Genomic DNA, 17,659 nt, shown 5'->3' with positions numbered 1-17,659 from the left:
GAAAAAAAATGAAGTGACCAAAATTTCGGCAACTAATTAAAGAGCCAAACTGTTTGCCTCCTTCCCAAAAGGGAAATAATCCTAGCTACCGCAACTCGGCCGCTAATTATTGGGAGCAAGGAGGTACTACCTCCGTCTCGGTGAATAAGTCATTCGCGTAGTTCTAGATTGACGATTTAACTATCTAAATATATATTATATGTGATAAAAAATATATATTTAGAAACTACATCGTTGTAGAAATCTAGTGATATACTTTTCATGACATATATCACATATTTAATTCCTCAAATCGATGACCTAGAACTACACGAATGATTTATTCACCTAGATGGAAGTAGTACTAGTACTTTTTTTCTCTTTTTAAGAAGAGCAAGGACGTACCACACATGGCACATCAATCTTGTAAATTAAATCCCATCAAATGGCCCGGCAACGTCTCAAGGCCTTGCACGCACGCACGGCTGTCAACTGTCAAATGTCAGTGGTAGCCGGCCGGCGAACATGCACGCTTGCTCTGCGGCCGTATCGTGCACCAGCAAAGATTGGCGACTGCAAAGCTAGCTAGACGTATCGTAGTGAAGCCATCATCCAGTTACCCAGGCGAGGCGACCTATCAGTCAGTCTACAGGACAGCTTACGGCATGCGAAATTGCGAATCAACTCATGTTAGGAGAACAGTTGTATCCTATGCCTCATGAGAGTTCAAGTCCCAGACTTGATATTGGTGCTCGCATTTTTCTGAATTGATTTCAATCCTTCCGGCGGTATGCGTTCAGTAGTCGAGACGATATATAGGCTCGGTCTGCCGGAGGTGCTCTCAGAAGGCGTCTGCCACGACTTCATCAATTCTAGGTTGGCCCAGTTTTTCGAAGATGCTCTCTGAATTGATTAGCATCTTCTTTATCCAGTGACTGATCGATGTCATCGTCGCTAGAATAATACAACTTGGAACATGCATCATCAGGGGAGAGGAGTTATGAATGCATCCATGGTCCAGTGTTGACTAATGGGTCGTGGGTAGTCCTGGCCATGAACAGCCCGGCCCAAAAAAGCCCAACTCAGGCCCAGGCCTAGATTTTGAACCCAAAGGCCGGGCTTGAAGAGGCCCGGCAGGCTTTTACACATGCAGGCCCGGCTTGGGGCTGATTTTCTAGGCCCGACGCCAGGGCCAGGCCGGGCCAGGGCCTACTTTTTGTGTCGCGCTTGGCTAGGCCTGGTCCGAAGCCCGGCCCGCTTCAAGGGATGGCCAGGTATAGTCGTGGGATAAAAGACCATTTACCCCAAATGTAATGTCCGGTGAGATCGTCCGGAGCGGCCGTCGCGTCTGCTGCGAGGTTCCCTTTCTCCTTTTTCCTGAGCCGACGGGGCGTGTCAACTTGGTCGGCGCCGCAACCACCGAGCACGGCCTTGGACGGCAAGCGTGGTGATGAGCAGGGGTGAACTGTCCGGCCGGTCCTTTCTTATGCGTCCGGGGAGTGCGCGCGTTCCGCCGTACTACGTGAAGTGCTGACGCATGCGCGAATGCCAGCCGCCGGCTTCTCCTGGGTGCATGCGCGTGCGTGCATGGGAGGGAGTAGGTGAGAATCGAAGGTCGGCTAGCTACTTGCGTTGCTATGGTGGTTCGTCTACCTTTGTGGCAACTCGCCGTGGTCTCCCTTTTCCTCTTCCCAAGCATGATCCAACCACGAAAAAGACGGTTCAACGAACCATACACGACCACTACGGTACGTACGGTACGGTGATCATCTTACCCACATGATAGTTAATTAGGGGCACTTCTATTGGAGTGAGGCGTTTTGGCTCCTAGGCTCATCTGTACCTATGCTGAATAAAAAAATCAAAATAAATAGTATAAAAATTCAAAAAATTCCAATGTTTTTTTGGCATGGTAGATAATTTGATGCGTGATGTCCACTTCAAATTTTAAATCATTTGAACATTTGAGTAGCTCTCGGCAAAAAAGACAAATTTGGAGTCTGTTAAAAAGTGTACTGTTCATATACTATTCTGACCCAATTTATTTTTTTTGCTGAGAGCTACTCAAATGTTCAAATGCTTTGAAATTTGAAGCGCACCTCGTGCAACAAATTATCTATCTTTTACAAAAAAATTGGATTTTTTTTATTTTTTTATGAATTGTTTCTTGACCAGGTGCAGATGACCCTTGGCTCAGAATTGCATATTCACACTTCTATTGTATACTAGTGCAGTGATCTAAACGCTCTTATGTTTTTTTACAGAGGAAGTAATTCTTAAAACCAAAATTTCTTCTTAATAGTTTAAAAGAACACTTGTATGTTATGTTAGACTTTTCATTCTAGGCAGGGTATCCGAAGGCACGATAGAGCAACATATTGACTTGGAACTGTGGCAGCAGTGCGTGCTCGAGGTGAAAGATGCGATATGATCGGGTGATGCCTAGGGTTCACTCCTCTTCCTCATATGGCAAGTCGGATAAGAAGGGGGTGGGGTAAACCCAATGTCAAGTCGCTAAAACCTTGTCGCCCATCTCAGCCCGGCTCTCGGGAGCGTGCATTGCGAGCGACCGAGCGCACAAAATTATTGCTACATCTTCTCATTCTCTAAGGAGCTGTGTGAGAGTCTTTTTATGATATGTTTCACTCATCTCCCCTTAACTCTCCAAGTTTTTCTCTAAGTCAGATAGATGGTGGGGCTACTTCTCTGGCAAGGTTGCGTCTTCTCCGGCGAGGTCCGGCCTTCCATCTCGCTCACTTGGGAAGAAGGAAAAAGTGATTGATGCCAAAAAAAATTCCAGGCACCCGAAGTTTAGCAAAACAGTTATTTGTTAAACGGATTTGCTATCTTATAGTCGACTGTTTTTCAATTCGTTGTCAATCAAATCTCTGTCTGTTCGATCTTTGCTCTGAGATTCACGCTCGGTCTGCTGTTTTTTGTGTTGGTTTTTGTTATCGGGCGCGGTTTTCTTCTTCCGCCCGTTTTCCTCGGCCCGCCCCGTCCCGGCCGGGCATTGTTGGTTTTTTGTCTTTTTTGAATTTGGGAGCGGGGTGTCTACCTGTCTGGTCGTTCCCCTTTCTCATCCCTTCGCATTTGGATAAGGCAGAGAGAGAGATGTCGAGCAGAGGAAGAGGGGGAGGCGATTGCTTGCGTTCATGGCGATTTCGAGCTCATCCACCATAGGATACTGATTTCTCCCTCTTCTTCTCCTCGTCCGCGGGCTGCTCTGATTCCTTTTCCTTGTCTCTCGCGCTTTGCCCATGCTTTTTTGTGGCCGTGTAGTTCCCGATCTGGTGATTTTTTGGCTTCATGGATCCGCGGCATGTGATTTTTGTGGTCCGCGGGATGTGCATGTCGATGTCGTGGTGTTCTAGTCCGCCATGGTGCCATGGTTGTTCGTGTGAGTTTTGGGAGGAGCCTGCAGTGCGCCTTGTGTAGTCTTCTGTTATTGTTGTGGGGCGCAGACCAAATTCCGGGCCGATTGCGTTCTCGTTGTTGATTTGTAGGTAGGTGTAGAGAATAAGTTCTGCTGCTGTCAATGTGGAGGTAGCTTAGTAGGCTTTAGTTCCCAGTTGTGGATCCCGTAACTTGTCTCTGAAGGTGGAGGTGTGGTTATAGTCCCTGAATTTCTTCATGTTTGTTTACGTTTTGTCCCACGATGTTGTTCATTCTGGTGGTTAATGGACTTCTCTGCAGCTTGTTAGACCAAGGTTTTGTGTACCCTCTTGAATTTCATGGGTGTTAGACCAAGGTCTTGCAGAGGTATGTGCATGAGTTCCGATGTTCAATTTTTAACTCTGTTAGTTGCGCTATATGTTCAGTGCAACTTGTAATGTAGAGCTTCACCGCTATCTTATGTGCCCTATGTAGCTGTGCTGTAGTTATATTTGTACCCCCTATTTTTGCCCTATTTCCCATTTTGTGTCTTGCAGTAAAGTACTGTGAAACTTGCCCTCCTAATTTTCCGTGTGGCTAACTTGTTCTTTAGTTATGCCTGTTTTCCCTTAATTTTGTCACTTTCTATCCTTTTGGTCACATTCCCATCCTTTTTTTCTGAAGGTGCCAAGGTGTTTTGTTCATCTTATCTCCTGTGTATATTGTAATGTATTTTCTACATTGTAATCCCGTGTATACTTACATTGTATTTGTTCATGTAATTTTCTCTTAATTACACTGTAATCCCATGTATGCATGTTGGAGTGTAATTTTCTCTTAATTACAGTTTATTTTCCTGTGTATTTTGTCTTGATTTTTCAATGTAATCCGATGAGTATAATTACTGCATAGATTGTCTCTGTGTTATAGTGTAGTCTGATGGGTTATCACGGTGTGTAACTTTACCGTTAACTACCGCATAGTTACTCTGTAGTTGCACTGTAACCTGATGATTTTTTTACAGCGTTATTTTACCCATAATTACTGTGTAGTTTGTACTGTAATTTCACTGCAATTTGGAATGTCCATTTTCTGGTATAATTTGTATGCATAATTACCGTGTAAGTTGCACCGTTTTTACACTCCAATCCTATGCCCTTTTACAGTGTAATTGTACCCATAATTAATCCGATGGCGTTTTACACAGTAACCCGTTGCCCTTTTACAGTGTAATTTTACCCGTAATTACTTTGTACTTTGTATTTTTATAGTTACAGTGTAATTTATGTACCCATAATTACAGTGTAATTATGGGTAATTGTACAGTGTAATTACTTTGTACTTTGTATTTTAATAGTTACAGTATAATTATGGGTAATTGTACAATGTAGTTACAGTGTAAAAAGGGCAACCTGATGCTTTTTTTACAGTGTAATTGTACCCATAATTTATGTACTTTACACTGATCCGATGACGTTCTACACTGCAACCCGTAGCCTTTTTACAGTGTAATTTTTTCATAATTACTGTGTAGTTTGTTCTCTGACAGTGTAAATTTCTCTTAGATTATTACACAGTTTTGCACTTAGAGTCTCTCTGAGCCCATTTTCTCTCTTGTTTTTCAGCTAGTATCTCAATGGGCAGACTACGGAAAGTCTCAGCCAAGGATGTTCCGCAAGTTTCTTCAGTTGAGAGTCCTGATTCTTCAAAAGATCCTTTCGTGCCTAATGATTTCGCTGATGAGAATGTTATGTCTTTGGTAGTTATCTTTGTCTTCTTTTCATTTTCATTATGTTTTTTCTATTTTTCATTTTCTTAAGTGTTGTGCTTATTGTCTGAATTTTTCCTTTTTTCAGGATTTCTCTGTTGATGATGCAGAGTTTGATAAAGCACTTTACAATTTGTATGTGAATAGTGTAAGTATTTTTTTGATCTAATTTTATTTTTTCATGGCGATTTCAAGATCTTCCACCGCACGAGCTTGATTTCTCTTCCCTTTCTCCTCGCTCCCCGGTGTCGTAGTTGGTTCTTTTGCTTGTGTTTGTTGCTTGTGTTTGTTCCAGATTTACGTCAGTTCATGTCGCCCTCTCGCCATCTGGTGCAGCCGCTGGTAGGTGTGATTGCTAGGTCCTCTATGGTTGTCGTGGTCGTCCCCCACACGCTCCTGTTGTAGTTTGTAGATGTAGCGGTTGTTTTCCCTTTGTCTCTGTAGATGTAGCATGGCGGATTTCTGTAGATGTACCTGTAGGTGCTAGATTCTGTAGATGTAGCATGTGGGATTTCTATAGATGTTCTTGAAGGAAATATGCCCTAGAGGCAATAATAAAGTTATTATTTATTTCCTTATATCATGATAAATGTTTATTATTCATACTTGAATTGTATTAACTGAAAACATAATACATGTGTGAATACATAGACAAACAGAGTGTCACTAGTATGCCTCTACTTGACTAGCTCGTTAATCAAAGATGGTTATGTTTCCTAACCATGGACAAAGAGTTGTTATTTGATTAACGGGATCACATCATTAGGTGAATGATCTGATTGACATGACCCATTCCATTAGCTTAGCACCCGATCGTTTAGTATGTTGCTATTGCTTTCTTCATAACTTATACATGTTCCTATGACTATGAGATTATGTAACTCCCGTTTGCCGGAGAAACACTTTGTGTGCTACCAAACGTCAGAACGTAACTGGGTGATTATAAAGGAGCTCTACAGGTGTCTCCAAAGGTACATGTTGGGTTGGCGTATTTCAACATTAGGATTTGTCACTCCAATTGTCGGAGAGGTATCTCTGGGCCTTCTCGGTAATGCAGATCACTGAAGCCTTGCAAGCATTGCAACTAATGAGTTAGTTGCGAGATGATGTATTACGGAACGAGTAAAGAGACTTGCCGGTAACAAGATTGAACTAGGTATTGAGATACCGACGATCGAATCTCGGGCAAGTAACATACCGATGACAAAGGGAACAACGTATGTTGTTATGCGGTCTGACCGATAAAAGATCTTCATAGAATATGTAGGAGCCAATATGAGCATCCAGGTTCCACTATTGGTTATTGACCGGAGACATGTCTCGGTCATGTCTACATTGTTCTCGAACCGTAGGGTCCGTACGCTTAAGGTTTCGATGACAGTTATATTATGAGTTTATGAGTTTTGATGCACCGAAGGAGTTCGGAGTCCCGGATGAGATCGGAGACATGACGAGGAGTCTCGAAATGGTCGAGACGTAAAGATCGATATATTGGACGACTATATTCGGACATCGGAAAGGTTCCGAGTGATTCGGGTATTTTTCGGAGTACCGGGTAGTTACGGGAGAAGCAATGGGCCTTGATGGGCTTTAGTGGGAAGAGGAGAAAGGGCCAAGGGGCTGCTGCGCCCCCCCTCCCCCTGGTCCGAATTGGACTAGGGAAAAGGGGGCCGACCACCTTTCCTTCTCCTCCACTTCCTTCTCCCTTCCTCCCCTCTTGGTGGACTCCTACTAGGACTTGGAGTCCTAGTAGGACTCCACATCCTGGCCGCACCAATTGCCTTGGCCGGCCTCCTCCTCCTCCATCCTTTATATACTGAGGCAAGGGGCACCCCATAGACACAAGTTGATCTTCGTGATCGTTCCTTAGCCGTGTGCGGTGCCCCCTCCACCATATTCCACCTCGGTCATATTGTAGCGGTGCTTAGGTGAAGCCCTGCGACGGTAGAACATCAAGATCGTCACCACGCCGTCGTGCTGACGGAACTCCTCCCCGATGCTTTGCTGGACCGGAGCCCGGGGATCGTCATCGAGCTGAACGTGTGCCAAGAACTCGTAGGTGCTGGAGTAACGGTGCTTGGATCGGTCGAACCGTGAAGACTTACGACTACATCAACCACGTTGTGCTAACGCTTCCGTTGTCGATCTACAAGGGTACGTACATCACACTCTCCCCTCTCGTTGCTATGCATCACCATGATCTTGCTTGTGCGTAGGAAAATTTTGAAATTACTACGTTCCCCAACAGTGGCATCCGAGCCTAGGTTTTATGTGTTGATGTTATATGCACGAGTAGAACACAAGTGAGTTGTGGGCGATATAAGTCATACTGCTTACCAGCATGTCATACTTTGGTTCGGCGGTATTGTTGGACGAAGCGGCCCGGACCGACATTACGCGTACGCTTACGCGAGACCGGTTCTCCCGACGTACTTTGCACAAAGGTGGCTAGCGGGTGACAGTTTCTCCAACTTTAGTTGAACCGAGTGTGGCTACGCCCGGTCCTTGCGAAGGTTAAAACAGCACCAACTTGACAAACTATCGTTGTAGTTTTGATGCGTAGGTAAGATTGGTTCTTGCTTAAGCCCGTAGCAGCCACGTAAAACTTGCAACAACAAAGTAGAGGACGTCTAACTTGTTTTTGCAGGGCATGTTGTGATGTGATATGGTCAAGACATGATGCTAAATTTTATTGTATGAGATGATCGTGTTTTGTAATCGAGTTATCGGCAACTGGCAGGAGCCATATGGTTGTCGCTTTATTGTATGCAATGCAATTGCGCTGTAATGCTTTACTTTATCAATAAGCGGTAGCGATAGTCGTGGAAGCATAAGATTGGCGAGACGACAACGATGCTACGATGGAGATCAAGGTGTCGCGCCGGTGACAATGGTGATCATGACGGTGCTTCGAAGATGGAGATCACAAGCACAAGATGATGGTGGCCATATCATATCACTTATATTGATTGCATGTGATGTTTATCTTTTATGCATCTTATCTTGCTTTGATTGACGGTAGCATTATAAGATGATCTCTCACTAATTATCAAGAAGTGTTCTCCCTGAGTATGCACCGTTGCGAAAGTTCTTCGTGCTGAGACACCACGTGATGATCGGGTGTGAAAGGCTCTATGTTCAAATACAACGGGTGCAAAACAGTTGCACACGCAGAATACTCAGGTTATACTTGACGAGCCAAGCATATACAGATATGGCCTCGGAACACGGAGACCGAAAGGTCGAGCGTGAATCATATAGCAGATATGATCAACATAGCGATGTTCACCAATGAAACTACTCCATCTCACATGATGATCGGACATGGTTTAGTTGATTTGGATCACGTAATCACTTAGAGGATTAGAGAGATGTCTATCTAAGTGGGAGTTCTTAAGTAATATGATTAATTGAACTTAAATTTATCATGAACTTAGTCCTGGTAGTATTTTGCAAATTATGTTGTAGATCAATAGCTCGCGTTGTTGCTTCCCTGTGTATATTTTGATATGTTCCTAGAGAAAATTGTGTTGAAAGATGTTAGTAGCAATGATGCGGATTGGATTCGTGATCTGAGGTTTATCCTCATTGCTGCACAGAAGAATTATGTCCTTGATGCACCGCTAGGTGACGGACCTATTGCAGGAGCAGATGCAAACGTTATGAACGTTTGGCTAGCTCAATATGATGACTATTTGATAGTTTAGTGCACCATGCTTAATGGCTTAGAATCGGGACTTCAAAGACGTTTTGAATGTCATGCAGCATATGAGATGTTCCAGGAGTTGAAGTTAATATTTCAAGCAAATACCCGAGTTGAGAGATATGAAGTCTCCAACAAGTTCTATAGCTAAAAGATGGAGGAGAATCGCTCAACTAGTGAGCATGTGCTCAGATTGTCTGAGTACTACAATCGCTTGAATCAAGTGGGAGTTAATCTTCCAGATAAGATAGTGATTGACAGAATTCTCTAGTCACCATCACCAAGTTAGTAGAACTTCATGATGAACTATGATATGCAAGGGATAACGGAAACGATTTCCAAGCTCTTCGTAATGCGGAAATTGACGAAGGTAGAAATCGAGAAAAACATCAAGTGTTGATGGTAGACAAGACCACTAGTTTCAAGAAAAGGGCAGAGGGAAGAAGGGGAACTTCAAGAAGAACAGCAAGCAAGTTGCTGCTCAAGTGAAGAAGCCCAAGCCTGGTCCTAAGCCTGAGACTAAGTGTTTCTACTGCAAAGGGACTGGTCACTGGAAACGGAACTACCCCAAGTGATTGGCAGATAAGAAGGATGGCAAAGTGAACATAAGTATATTTAATATACATGTTATTGATGTGTACTTTACTAGTGTTTATAGCAACCCCTCAGTATTTGATACTAGTTCAGTTGCTAAAATTAGTAACTCGAAACGAGAGTTGCAGAATAAACAGAGACTAGTTAAGGGTGAAGTGACGATGTGTGTTGGAAGTGGTTCCAAGATTGATATGATCATCATCGCACACTCCCTATACTTTCGAGATTAGTGTTGAACCTAAATAAGTGTTATTTGGTGTTTGCGTTGAGCATGAATATGATTTGATCATGTTTATTGCAATACGGTTATTCATTTAAGTTAGAGAACAATTGTTGTTCTGTTTACATGAATAAAACCTTCTATGGTCATACACACCAACGAAAATGGTTTGTTGAATCTCGATTGTAGTGATCATATTCATAATATTGAAGCCAAAAGATGCAAAGTTAATAATGATAGTGCAACTTATTTGTAGCACTGCCGTTTTGGTCATATTGGTGTAAAGCGCATGAAGAAACTACATGCTGATGGGATTTTGGAATCACTTGATGCTTGCGAACCATGCCTCATGGGCAAGATGACTGAGACTCCGTTCTCCGGAGCGAGCAACTGACTTATTGGAAATAATACATACTGATGTATGTGGTCCGATGAGTGTTAAAGCTCACGACAAGTATCGTTATTTTCTGAACTTCACAGATGATTTGAGCAGATATGGGTATATCTACTTGATGAGACATAAGTCTGAAACATTTGAAAAGTTCAAAGAATTTCAGAGTGAAGTGGAAAATCATCGTGACAAGAAAATAAAGTTTCTACGATCTGATCGCGGAGACAAATATTTGAGTTACGAGTTTGGTCTTCAATTAAAATAATGTGGAATAGTTTTACAAACTCATGCCACATGGAACACCTCAGCATAATGGTGTGTCCAAACGTCATAACCGTACTTTATTGGATATAGTGCAATCTATGATGTCTCTTACCGATCTACCACTATCGTTTTGGGATTATGCATTAGAGACAGCTGCATTCACGTTAAAAGGGCACCATCTAAATCTGTTGAGACGACACCGTATGAACTGTGGTTTGGCAAGAAACCAAAGTTGTCGTTTCTTAAAGTTTGGGGTTGCAATGCTTATGTGAAAAAGTTTCATCCTGATAAGCTCAAACCCAAATCGGAAATGTGGATCTTCATAGGATACCCAAAAAGTTACTGTTGGGTACACCTTCTATCACAGATCCGAAGGCAAGGCATTCGTTACTAAGAATGGATCCTTTCTAGAGAAGGAGGTTCTCTCGAAAGAAGTGAGTGGGAGGAAAGTAGAACTTGATAAGATAATTGTACCTTCTCCCTTATTGGAAAGTAGTTCATCACAGAAATCTGTTCCTGTGACTACTACACCAATTAGTGAGGAAGCTAATGATGATGATCATGTAACTTCAGATCAAATTACTACCGAATCTCGTAGGTAAACCAGAGTGAGATCCGCACCAGAGTGGTACGGTAATCCTGTTCTGGAGGTCATGCTACTTGACCATGACGAACCTACGAACTATGAAGAAGCGACGGTGAGCCCAGATTCCGCAAAATGGTTTGAAGCCATGAAATCTGAGATGGGATCCATGTATGAGAACAAAGTATGGACTTTGGTTGACTTGCCCACTGATCGGCAAGCAATTGAGAATAAATAGATCTTCAAGAGGAAGACGGACGCTGATAGTAGTGTTACTATCTACAAAGCTAGAATTGTCGCAAAAGGTTTTCGACAAGTTCAAGGTGTTGACTACGATGAGAGTTTCTCACTCGTATCTATGCTTAAGTCTGTCCGAATCATGTCAGCAATTGCCGCATTTTATGAAATCTGGCAAATGGATAAATAAAACTGCATTCCTTAATAGATTTATTAAAGAAGAGTTGTATATGATACAACCAGAAGGTTTTGTCAATCCTAAAGGTGCTAACAAAATATGCAAGCTCCAGCGATCCATCTATGGACTGGTGCAAGCATCTCGGAGTTGGAATATACGCTTTGATAAGTTGATCAAAGCATATAGTTTTATACAGACTTGCGATGAAGCCTGTATTTACAAGAAAGTGAGTGGGAGCACTACAACATTTCTGATAAATATATGTGAATGACATATTGTTGATCGGAAATAATGTAGAATTAATCTGCAAAGCATAAAGGAGTGTTCTTAAAGAAGTTTTTCAAAAAAAGACCTCGGTGAAGCTGCTTACATATTAAGTATCAAAATCTATAGAGATAGATCAAGATGGTTGATAAGTTTTTTCAATGAGTACATACCTTGACGATATTTTGAAGTAGTTCAAAAATGGAACAGTCAAAGAAAGAGGTCTTAACTGTGTTACAAGGTATGAAATTGAGTAAGACTCAAAGCCCGACCACGGCAGAAGATAGAAAGAGAATGTAAGTCATTTCCTATGCCTCAGCCATATGTTCTATAAAGTATGCCATGATGTGTACCAGATCTATTGCATACCCTACACTCTGTTAAGCAAGAGAGTACAATAATGATCTAAGAGTAGATCACTGGACATTGGTCAAAATTATCCTTAGTGAAATAAGGAAATATTTCTCGATTATGGAGGTGACAAAAGGTTCGTCGTAAAAAGTTACATATTGAAAGTGGGAGCAATTAGCTAGAGTAGCTCCTTGCATAGCATTGTAGACATAGAATTCGCAAAATACTTACGGATCTGTATGTGACAGACCCATTGATTAAAATTATCTTAGTATTGCTGTGTAATTTGTCCTAGTCTTACAGTATAATCTACATTTTATCTCACTATTGCAGTATAATTTGTCCTAGTCTTATAGTATAATTGTTCCAGATTTACAGTGTAATTTACCTTTTTTCCAGTGTGATTTCGAGTGTATTTTACAGTGCTATTTTGATTGTAATTACGGTGTAGTTCATCCCAACATTACAGACTTTTAAGTATAATTTATCCATCAATTCCAGTGTATTTTAGTGGTTTTATAGTGTAATTTGAATGTACTTACAATTTAATTTATCCCAACATTACAGTGTAGCGTATCCAATAATTCCAGTGTGGTTTGTTATAGGATTTTGAATGGTTTTGTCAGCGTATTTTTAGCCTGTTTTTGCACCCAGTTTGCACAGTAATTTTGTCTATTTTTAGTATAATTAAGTCCAGTTTTGTTAGTGTAATTTTGTCTATTTTCAGTACAATTATGGGACTGCAGGCGTTTGCACCCAGCTTGTTGGCATGTGCTATGTGGTCCCTGATCAGGAGGGAGGTTTGTTGTCCAGGAAGAACCGGGTCAGATGTTTACCCGGTCCATTTAGACGTTCTTTTTGCTCTTTGGTGATTTTCCTACTCATACAGGTGTAGTCTATTGATTGATCGGGAAATTTGACTGTTTTCGAATTGAAAAACAGTCAAATGTCAAATAGACAGTCCCTTGTTAAATAGCTAATGCCCATAAACTTCAAAAAATGCTCTCCTAATAGAGTGTGCAAACAAAATTTATCGTGACAATGAACATATCTAGGCTTTATTTCGAAAAATACACTGCAGATACATACAGATAGAAAAAAAAAGGCACACACAAGCTTTCGGTTACAACTTACAAAGAAGCCCAGCCAATTAAGAAAACTCCTCACAACACCGTGGCAATTAATAAAGTGCATACAACAAGCACGGCGAATCGCCTGAAAAATGAATTATAGTGTAAAAAAGAACACATCACTATATTGGACATAATCACGACGAACTTGCTGGACACGCGAGAGCAAAAGCTTGCGGATAACAAAGTGAGGCGGAAGCGAAGCAATGAAGCGATCGACCAATCTTCTTCACCGACGATCGATCTTGGTAATCATGTCTAGCATTTCGGGAGATCCGCCGGCGGCGGCGGGAGCTTCTGGTTCGGAAGGTTTCCGTCCAGCACCAGCCACGCCATCTTCAGCCCCCAGCTCATGTGCACCTCCAAATGGCAATGCATGAACCATACACCTGCGAGAAGCAATGCATATGTCCATATGAGCAGTTAGCTTTGATCGACACAGTACATGTACATGCGCTAATGAATGAGGATTCAAGCTCCATGTATGCATGCATATGTGCGAACGGACCTGGGTTGTCGGCGCGAAAGCGGATGGCGACCCAGCCGCCGGCGGGGACGCCGACGGTGTTGCGCTCGACGGGGTCGACGAGGTTGAACTTGGCGGGGTCCTTGGCCGGGTCGTAGTTGCCGAAGCCCTGGCCGACGACGAAGAAGTTGAAGCCGTGCAGGTGCAGCGGGTGGCTCTCGGCGCCGAGGATGCTGGTGTCCTGCATCACCAGCTCCACGGCGGTGCCGAACGGCAGCACCAGCGCCTTGGTCCCGGTCATCACGTTCGTGTTGTTGGGCGGCGTGCCCGTGTAGTTGAACGGGCGCGGCGGCGCGAAGGGGAAGTCGGAGGCGTACACGCCCTTGGACATCCCGGTGTAGTGCGACTGCAGCAGCGCCGTGGTCGGGAGCACGAAGGAGACGTTGTTGATGGACGCCGCGAACCGGGCCGTCCCGTTGGGGCCCTGGCACGTGCTCCCGTTCACGGGGGAGCCCGGCGCGCACGGGTGGGTGCCGAGGCCGACGGTGAAGAGGAACTCCCGGTCCACCGCCTGCGGCACGGCCGCCGGGTACGCGGCGCTCGCCAGGCTGCGCAGCTTGGCGGTGTAGTTGGACACGGCGCTGGTGTCGTTGATCTGCGGCAGGGTCGGCCTGTAGATGGGCAGGCTCTTGCCGGTGGCGGGGTCATCATGCTCGTACTCGAGGATGCCGGCGACGGTGGTGTTGTCGAAGGTGCCCTGCGTGTTGGTGTAGGGGCGGGCCAGCATGTAGTACCTGGCGCCGGGGTAGGCCGGCTTGGCGGTGAGGAGCACGTTGCTGGTCTGGCCGGGCGCGATGATGAGGGTCTCGACGGCGAAGGGCTTGACGTAGAGCGCGTCGACGTCGACGACGGTGAGCGTGTGGTTTGCCACCGCGAAGAAGAGCTCGTCGTTGAGCGCGGCGTTGATGAGCCGGAGCATGTACGTCTTGCCAGGCTTCACCTTCAACCTAAACGTGTCCTTGGCCGAGCAGGCGTAGAGCGGGCCGGGGAGTCCATTCATAGTATAGGCGTCGGACACGTTAGGCCCGCCGCCGGTCCGCAGCGCCTGGGCGATGACGGCCTCGGTGTCGTTCCGCCACCACTCGCCGAACATGAGGGGCACCTCGGCCTCCGGCGCCGGGAACGGGTAGGGCACGCCGGCGGGCGGGAGGATGACGATGGGCCCGTGCACGGTGGCGCGGAGCCAGGAGATGTGCGCGTGCCACCAGAGCGTGCCCCGCTGCCCGACGATCTGGAAGCGGTAGACGTAGCTCTGGCCCGGCTGGATCGGGCACTGCGTGACGTAGGAGGGCCCGTCGTACCAGCCGCTGAGCAGCTGCCGCACGCCGTGCCAGTGGATGCTCATGTTGTAGGGCGAGTTGTTGACCACGTTGACCTCCACGTGGTCGCCCTCCCGCGCGAACAGCGTCGGCCCCGGGAACTGCCCGTTCACCGTCGCGATGCTCTTGGTGCCGCACAGCCGCGTCACGCTCGTCATTCCCACCTGCGTACGCGCCATGCATTTCGCCATTAGGGTCAGTACGTCGCCGGTTAGCCGCCCTGCTTGCACGGTCGATCGGCACGCGTGCATGTCTGCTTGCAACAACCTCAATGATAATTGCAGAGCAGTGCAATTCACACGTAAAAGTTTGATGGAATTGTTACGTACAACACTCAACAGCAGACGGCAATCTAAAAAAACAACTAGTAGTACGTAAATGTTTGCGTAGGGATTTCACGTAGGAATAGGATTTTTTTTAATAATAATTGATGTAGCTGTACACATGTACATATGCATCATGCATGTATGTATGGACACACTTACATCGAAGTGGTACTTCCTCGTCGTGACGGCCTGGGCGGCGCCCGGCGTCGTCGCGGCGCAGAGGACCATCGCCGCGACGAGGAGAAGGGACGGCGAGCTGGGGACGGCCATTGCTAGCTGCTTCCTCTCTGGTGTCGAGTGGGGCTCTGCTAGCTCTGCTTGGTGATTGCAATGGAGTTGCTCGGGTTCTCTATATATACCTGGCCACCTGGGAAACCATTGGTCGATGAGATATCTATGCACGATGAGTGGGGCCAAAGCAACCAAATAGCTTTTGTTTTCCGTGCTGTTCAGTTACTTTCGACCGTTTGGTGGGTGTGCTTTGTGCTTGGATTTACGACGACGATGAAGATGAAGATGATGATGATGATGAGCATGGGGGGCATGCACGCCGGGGTTGGGCTCGACGTCGCGGCTGGCGGCAGTTGGACGTACGGGGCTGGCCCATGCACGCATATTACATGGACTTGTAGCTTTGGAGTGTGGCCAACTTAAAGTCAACCTGCTGCTGATCTTCCATACCTATGAGCTGTGTTCTCTTGTTTAAGCTAGGCTAGACAACTACTGCTCTTGCTCGTTCCTTGCTTGTCACGCACGATTTGCTTCCGGCATGTACCAAGCACGGCATTTATAATACTCCGCCCAAAGGACGAACTCGAGGCTGTCGTGTTTATGTTATGTACATGCATTTGTGCTGTAGCACGTACTCCTGTAGGTAGGACGATAATTAAATGCAGGAATTCATCTCCCGTAATTATCGTAATATAAGGTGGAAAGACGTTCGTCCCACCGGTGCCTTTCTGTCTGACATGGAGTACCATCGAATGGAGCTATCGTACCATCTGTCGTCAAAATCACCGCGTCATGTCGGGGTCAACAATTATTGTCCTGGCTTTTGTTGTCCAGGCTCACTGGCGACGAGCTTACGTCGTTACCCTGTTAAGTGTGTTGTCTACTTGTTGTTGTCTTAACCTTCTTCACTGGTTGGTCTTGGTAATTAGGATGAAAATTCTTGTCCAGACGTTAGTAAAAAAAAAAAATTCTTGTCCAGACCGTCTCCGATCGGACATGGCAACAATGACATGAGGACATTTATCCTTCTTAAAGGGACTGTTGCGAAAGAAGATGACTCAGTTAATCTCATATCTTGTAATGATTCGGAAGTGGTTGTCTTTGTTCTACTCTGTTTAATATTAATTTAAAAATGATCGTATGCATCGCAATGATGAAAACGTCAGGGGTTCAACCTCCTTTTCAAAAGAAAAAGAAAATGGAAATATGTTTAGAAACCGAAGATATAGCTGATCAAGTAGAATACCGTAGTGTTAGCCTAATTGGTTTGACGCCAACATCTGGCAAAATCAAAGTTAATAAAAGCTGGCAACTTTTTATGAGTTTGGCAATGTAGTTGGTAGCCAACCAATCACAAGCCAAATATTGGCATGTCAACTTTTAGCATCGAACCAACTATATTGTATATCCACCAAGTAGGCAATTGAAACAAAAAAGTGCGATGAACAGAAGAGACACTAGTACATTGCCAGTTTTTTTTTCTAAAAAAAACAGGAGTACATTGCCAGTTGACTTGTCTAGAAGAAATAATGGTTTGGTTTATTGTAAGATAATAGGCTTTGGGGGGAACCGGCACAACCCTCTAGGGGTGGCCTATCACATATATATATAATGAGGTGATATACAACGTTACAATATACACATGTAAATACAGTCTAACACCCTCCCTCAATCTTAGCCACTTTCTAATGAATCTAGAAGGGTAAGATTGCGCCTGCAAGTCTCAAACTGTGGCAAAGGCAATGGCTTGGTGCAGATGTCAGCAAGTTGATCCTTGAAAGAAATAAACTTGATCTGTAGTTGCTTCTGAGAGACACGTTCACGCACAAAGTGATAGTCAACTTCAATGTGTTTCGTTCGGGCATGGAATACTGGATTTGCAGAAAGGTATGTAGCACCGATGTTATCACACCAAAGAACAGGAGGCTGTGATTGGGGTATACTTAACTCCTGAAGCAAGGACTGTACCCAGATAATCTCTGATGTGGCATTGGCCACAGCCTTATACTCAGCCTCAGTACTGCTACGCGAGACAGTAGCCTGTTTCCGAGCACTCCAGGCAATCAGGTTAGAGCCAAAGAAGACAGCATAACCCCCCGTGGATCGCCTGTCATCCGGATTGCCAGCCCAGTCTGCATCAGAATATGCTGAAAGACAACCAGAGTCATACGGCCGAATATGCAAACCATGAGCCACCGTGAAACGAATATAGCGCAAAAT

At 44.8% G+C, this 17,659-nt stretch overlaps 1 protein-coding gene across 2 annotated transcripts; it reads right to left on the bottom strand.

The window, feature by feature from the left end:
- Positions 1–12,936: 12,936 nt before the first annotated feature.
- Positions 12,937–15,516, bottom strand: LOC119282298 (laccase-12-like). 2 transcript variants are annotated; one of them, XM_037562579.1, is made up of 3 exons: positions 15,368–15,516; positions 13,546–15,046; positions 12,937–13,466 (listed from the first exon to the last, which is right to left on the bottom strand). In XM_037562579.1, exons 1-3 carry the CDS (start codon positions 15,476–15,478, stop codon positions 13,267–13,269), a joined length of 1,812 nt encoding a protein of 603 aa, XP_037418476.1. In that variant the 5' UTR covers positions 15,479–15,516; the 3' UTR covers positions 12,937–13,266. The 2 variants fall into 2 exon arrangements, with proteins under 2 accessions (XP_037418476.1, XP_037418472.1); XM_037562575.1 differs by having other exon boundaries at positions 12,937–13,426.
- Between the last annotated feature and the right edge of the window lie 2,143 nt (positions 15,517–17,659).

The sequence above is a fragment of the Triticum dicoccoides genome, chromosome 1A (assembly GCF_002162155.2).
Source record: "Triticum dicoccoides isolate Atlit2015 ecotype Zavitan chromosome 1A, WEW_v2.0, whole genome shotgun sequence".
Classification (NCBI taxonomy): Eukaryota; Viridiplantae; Streptophyta; class Magnoliopsida; order Poales; family Poaceae; genus Triticum; species Triticum dicoccoides.
The sequence above is the reverse complement of the archived record's forward strand: the minus strand, read 5'-3'. Positions and strand labels throughout refer to the sequence as shown.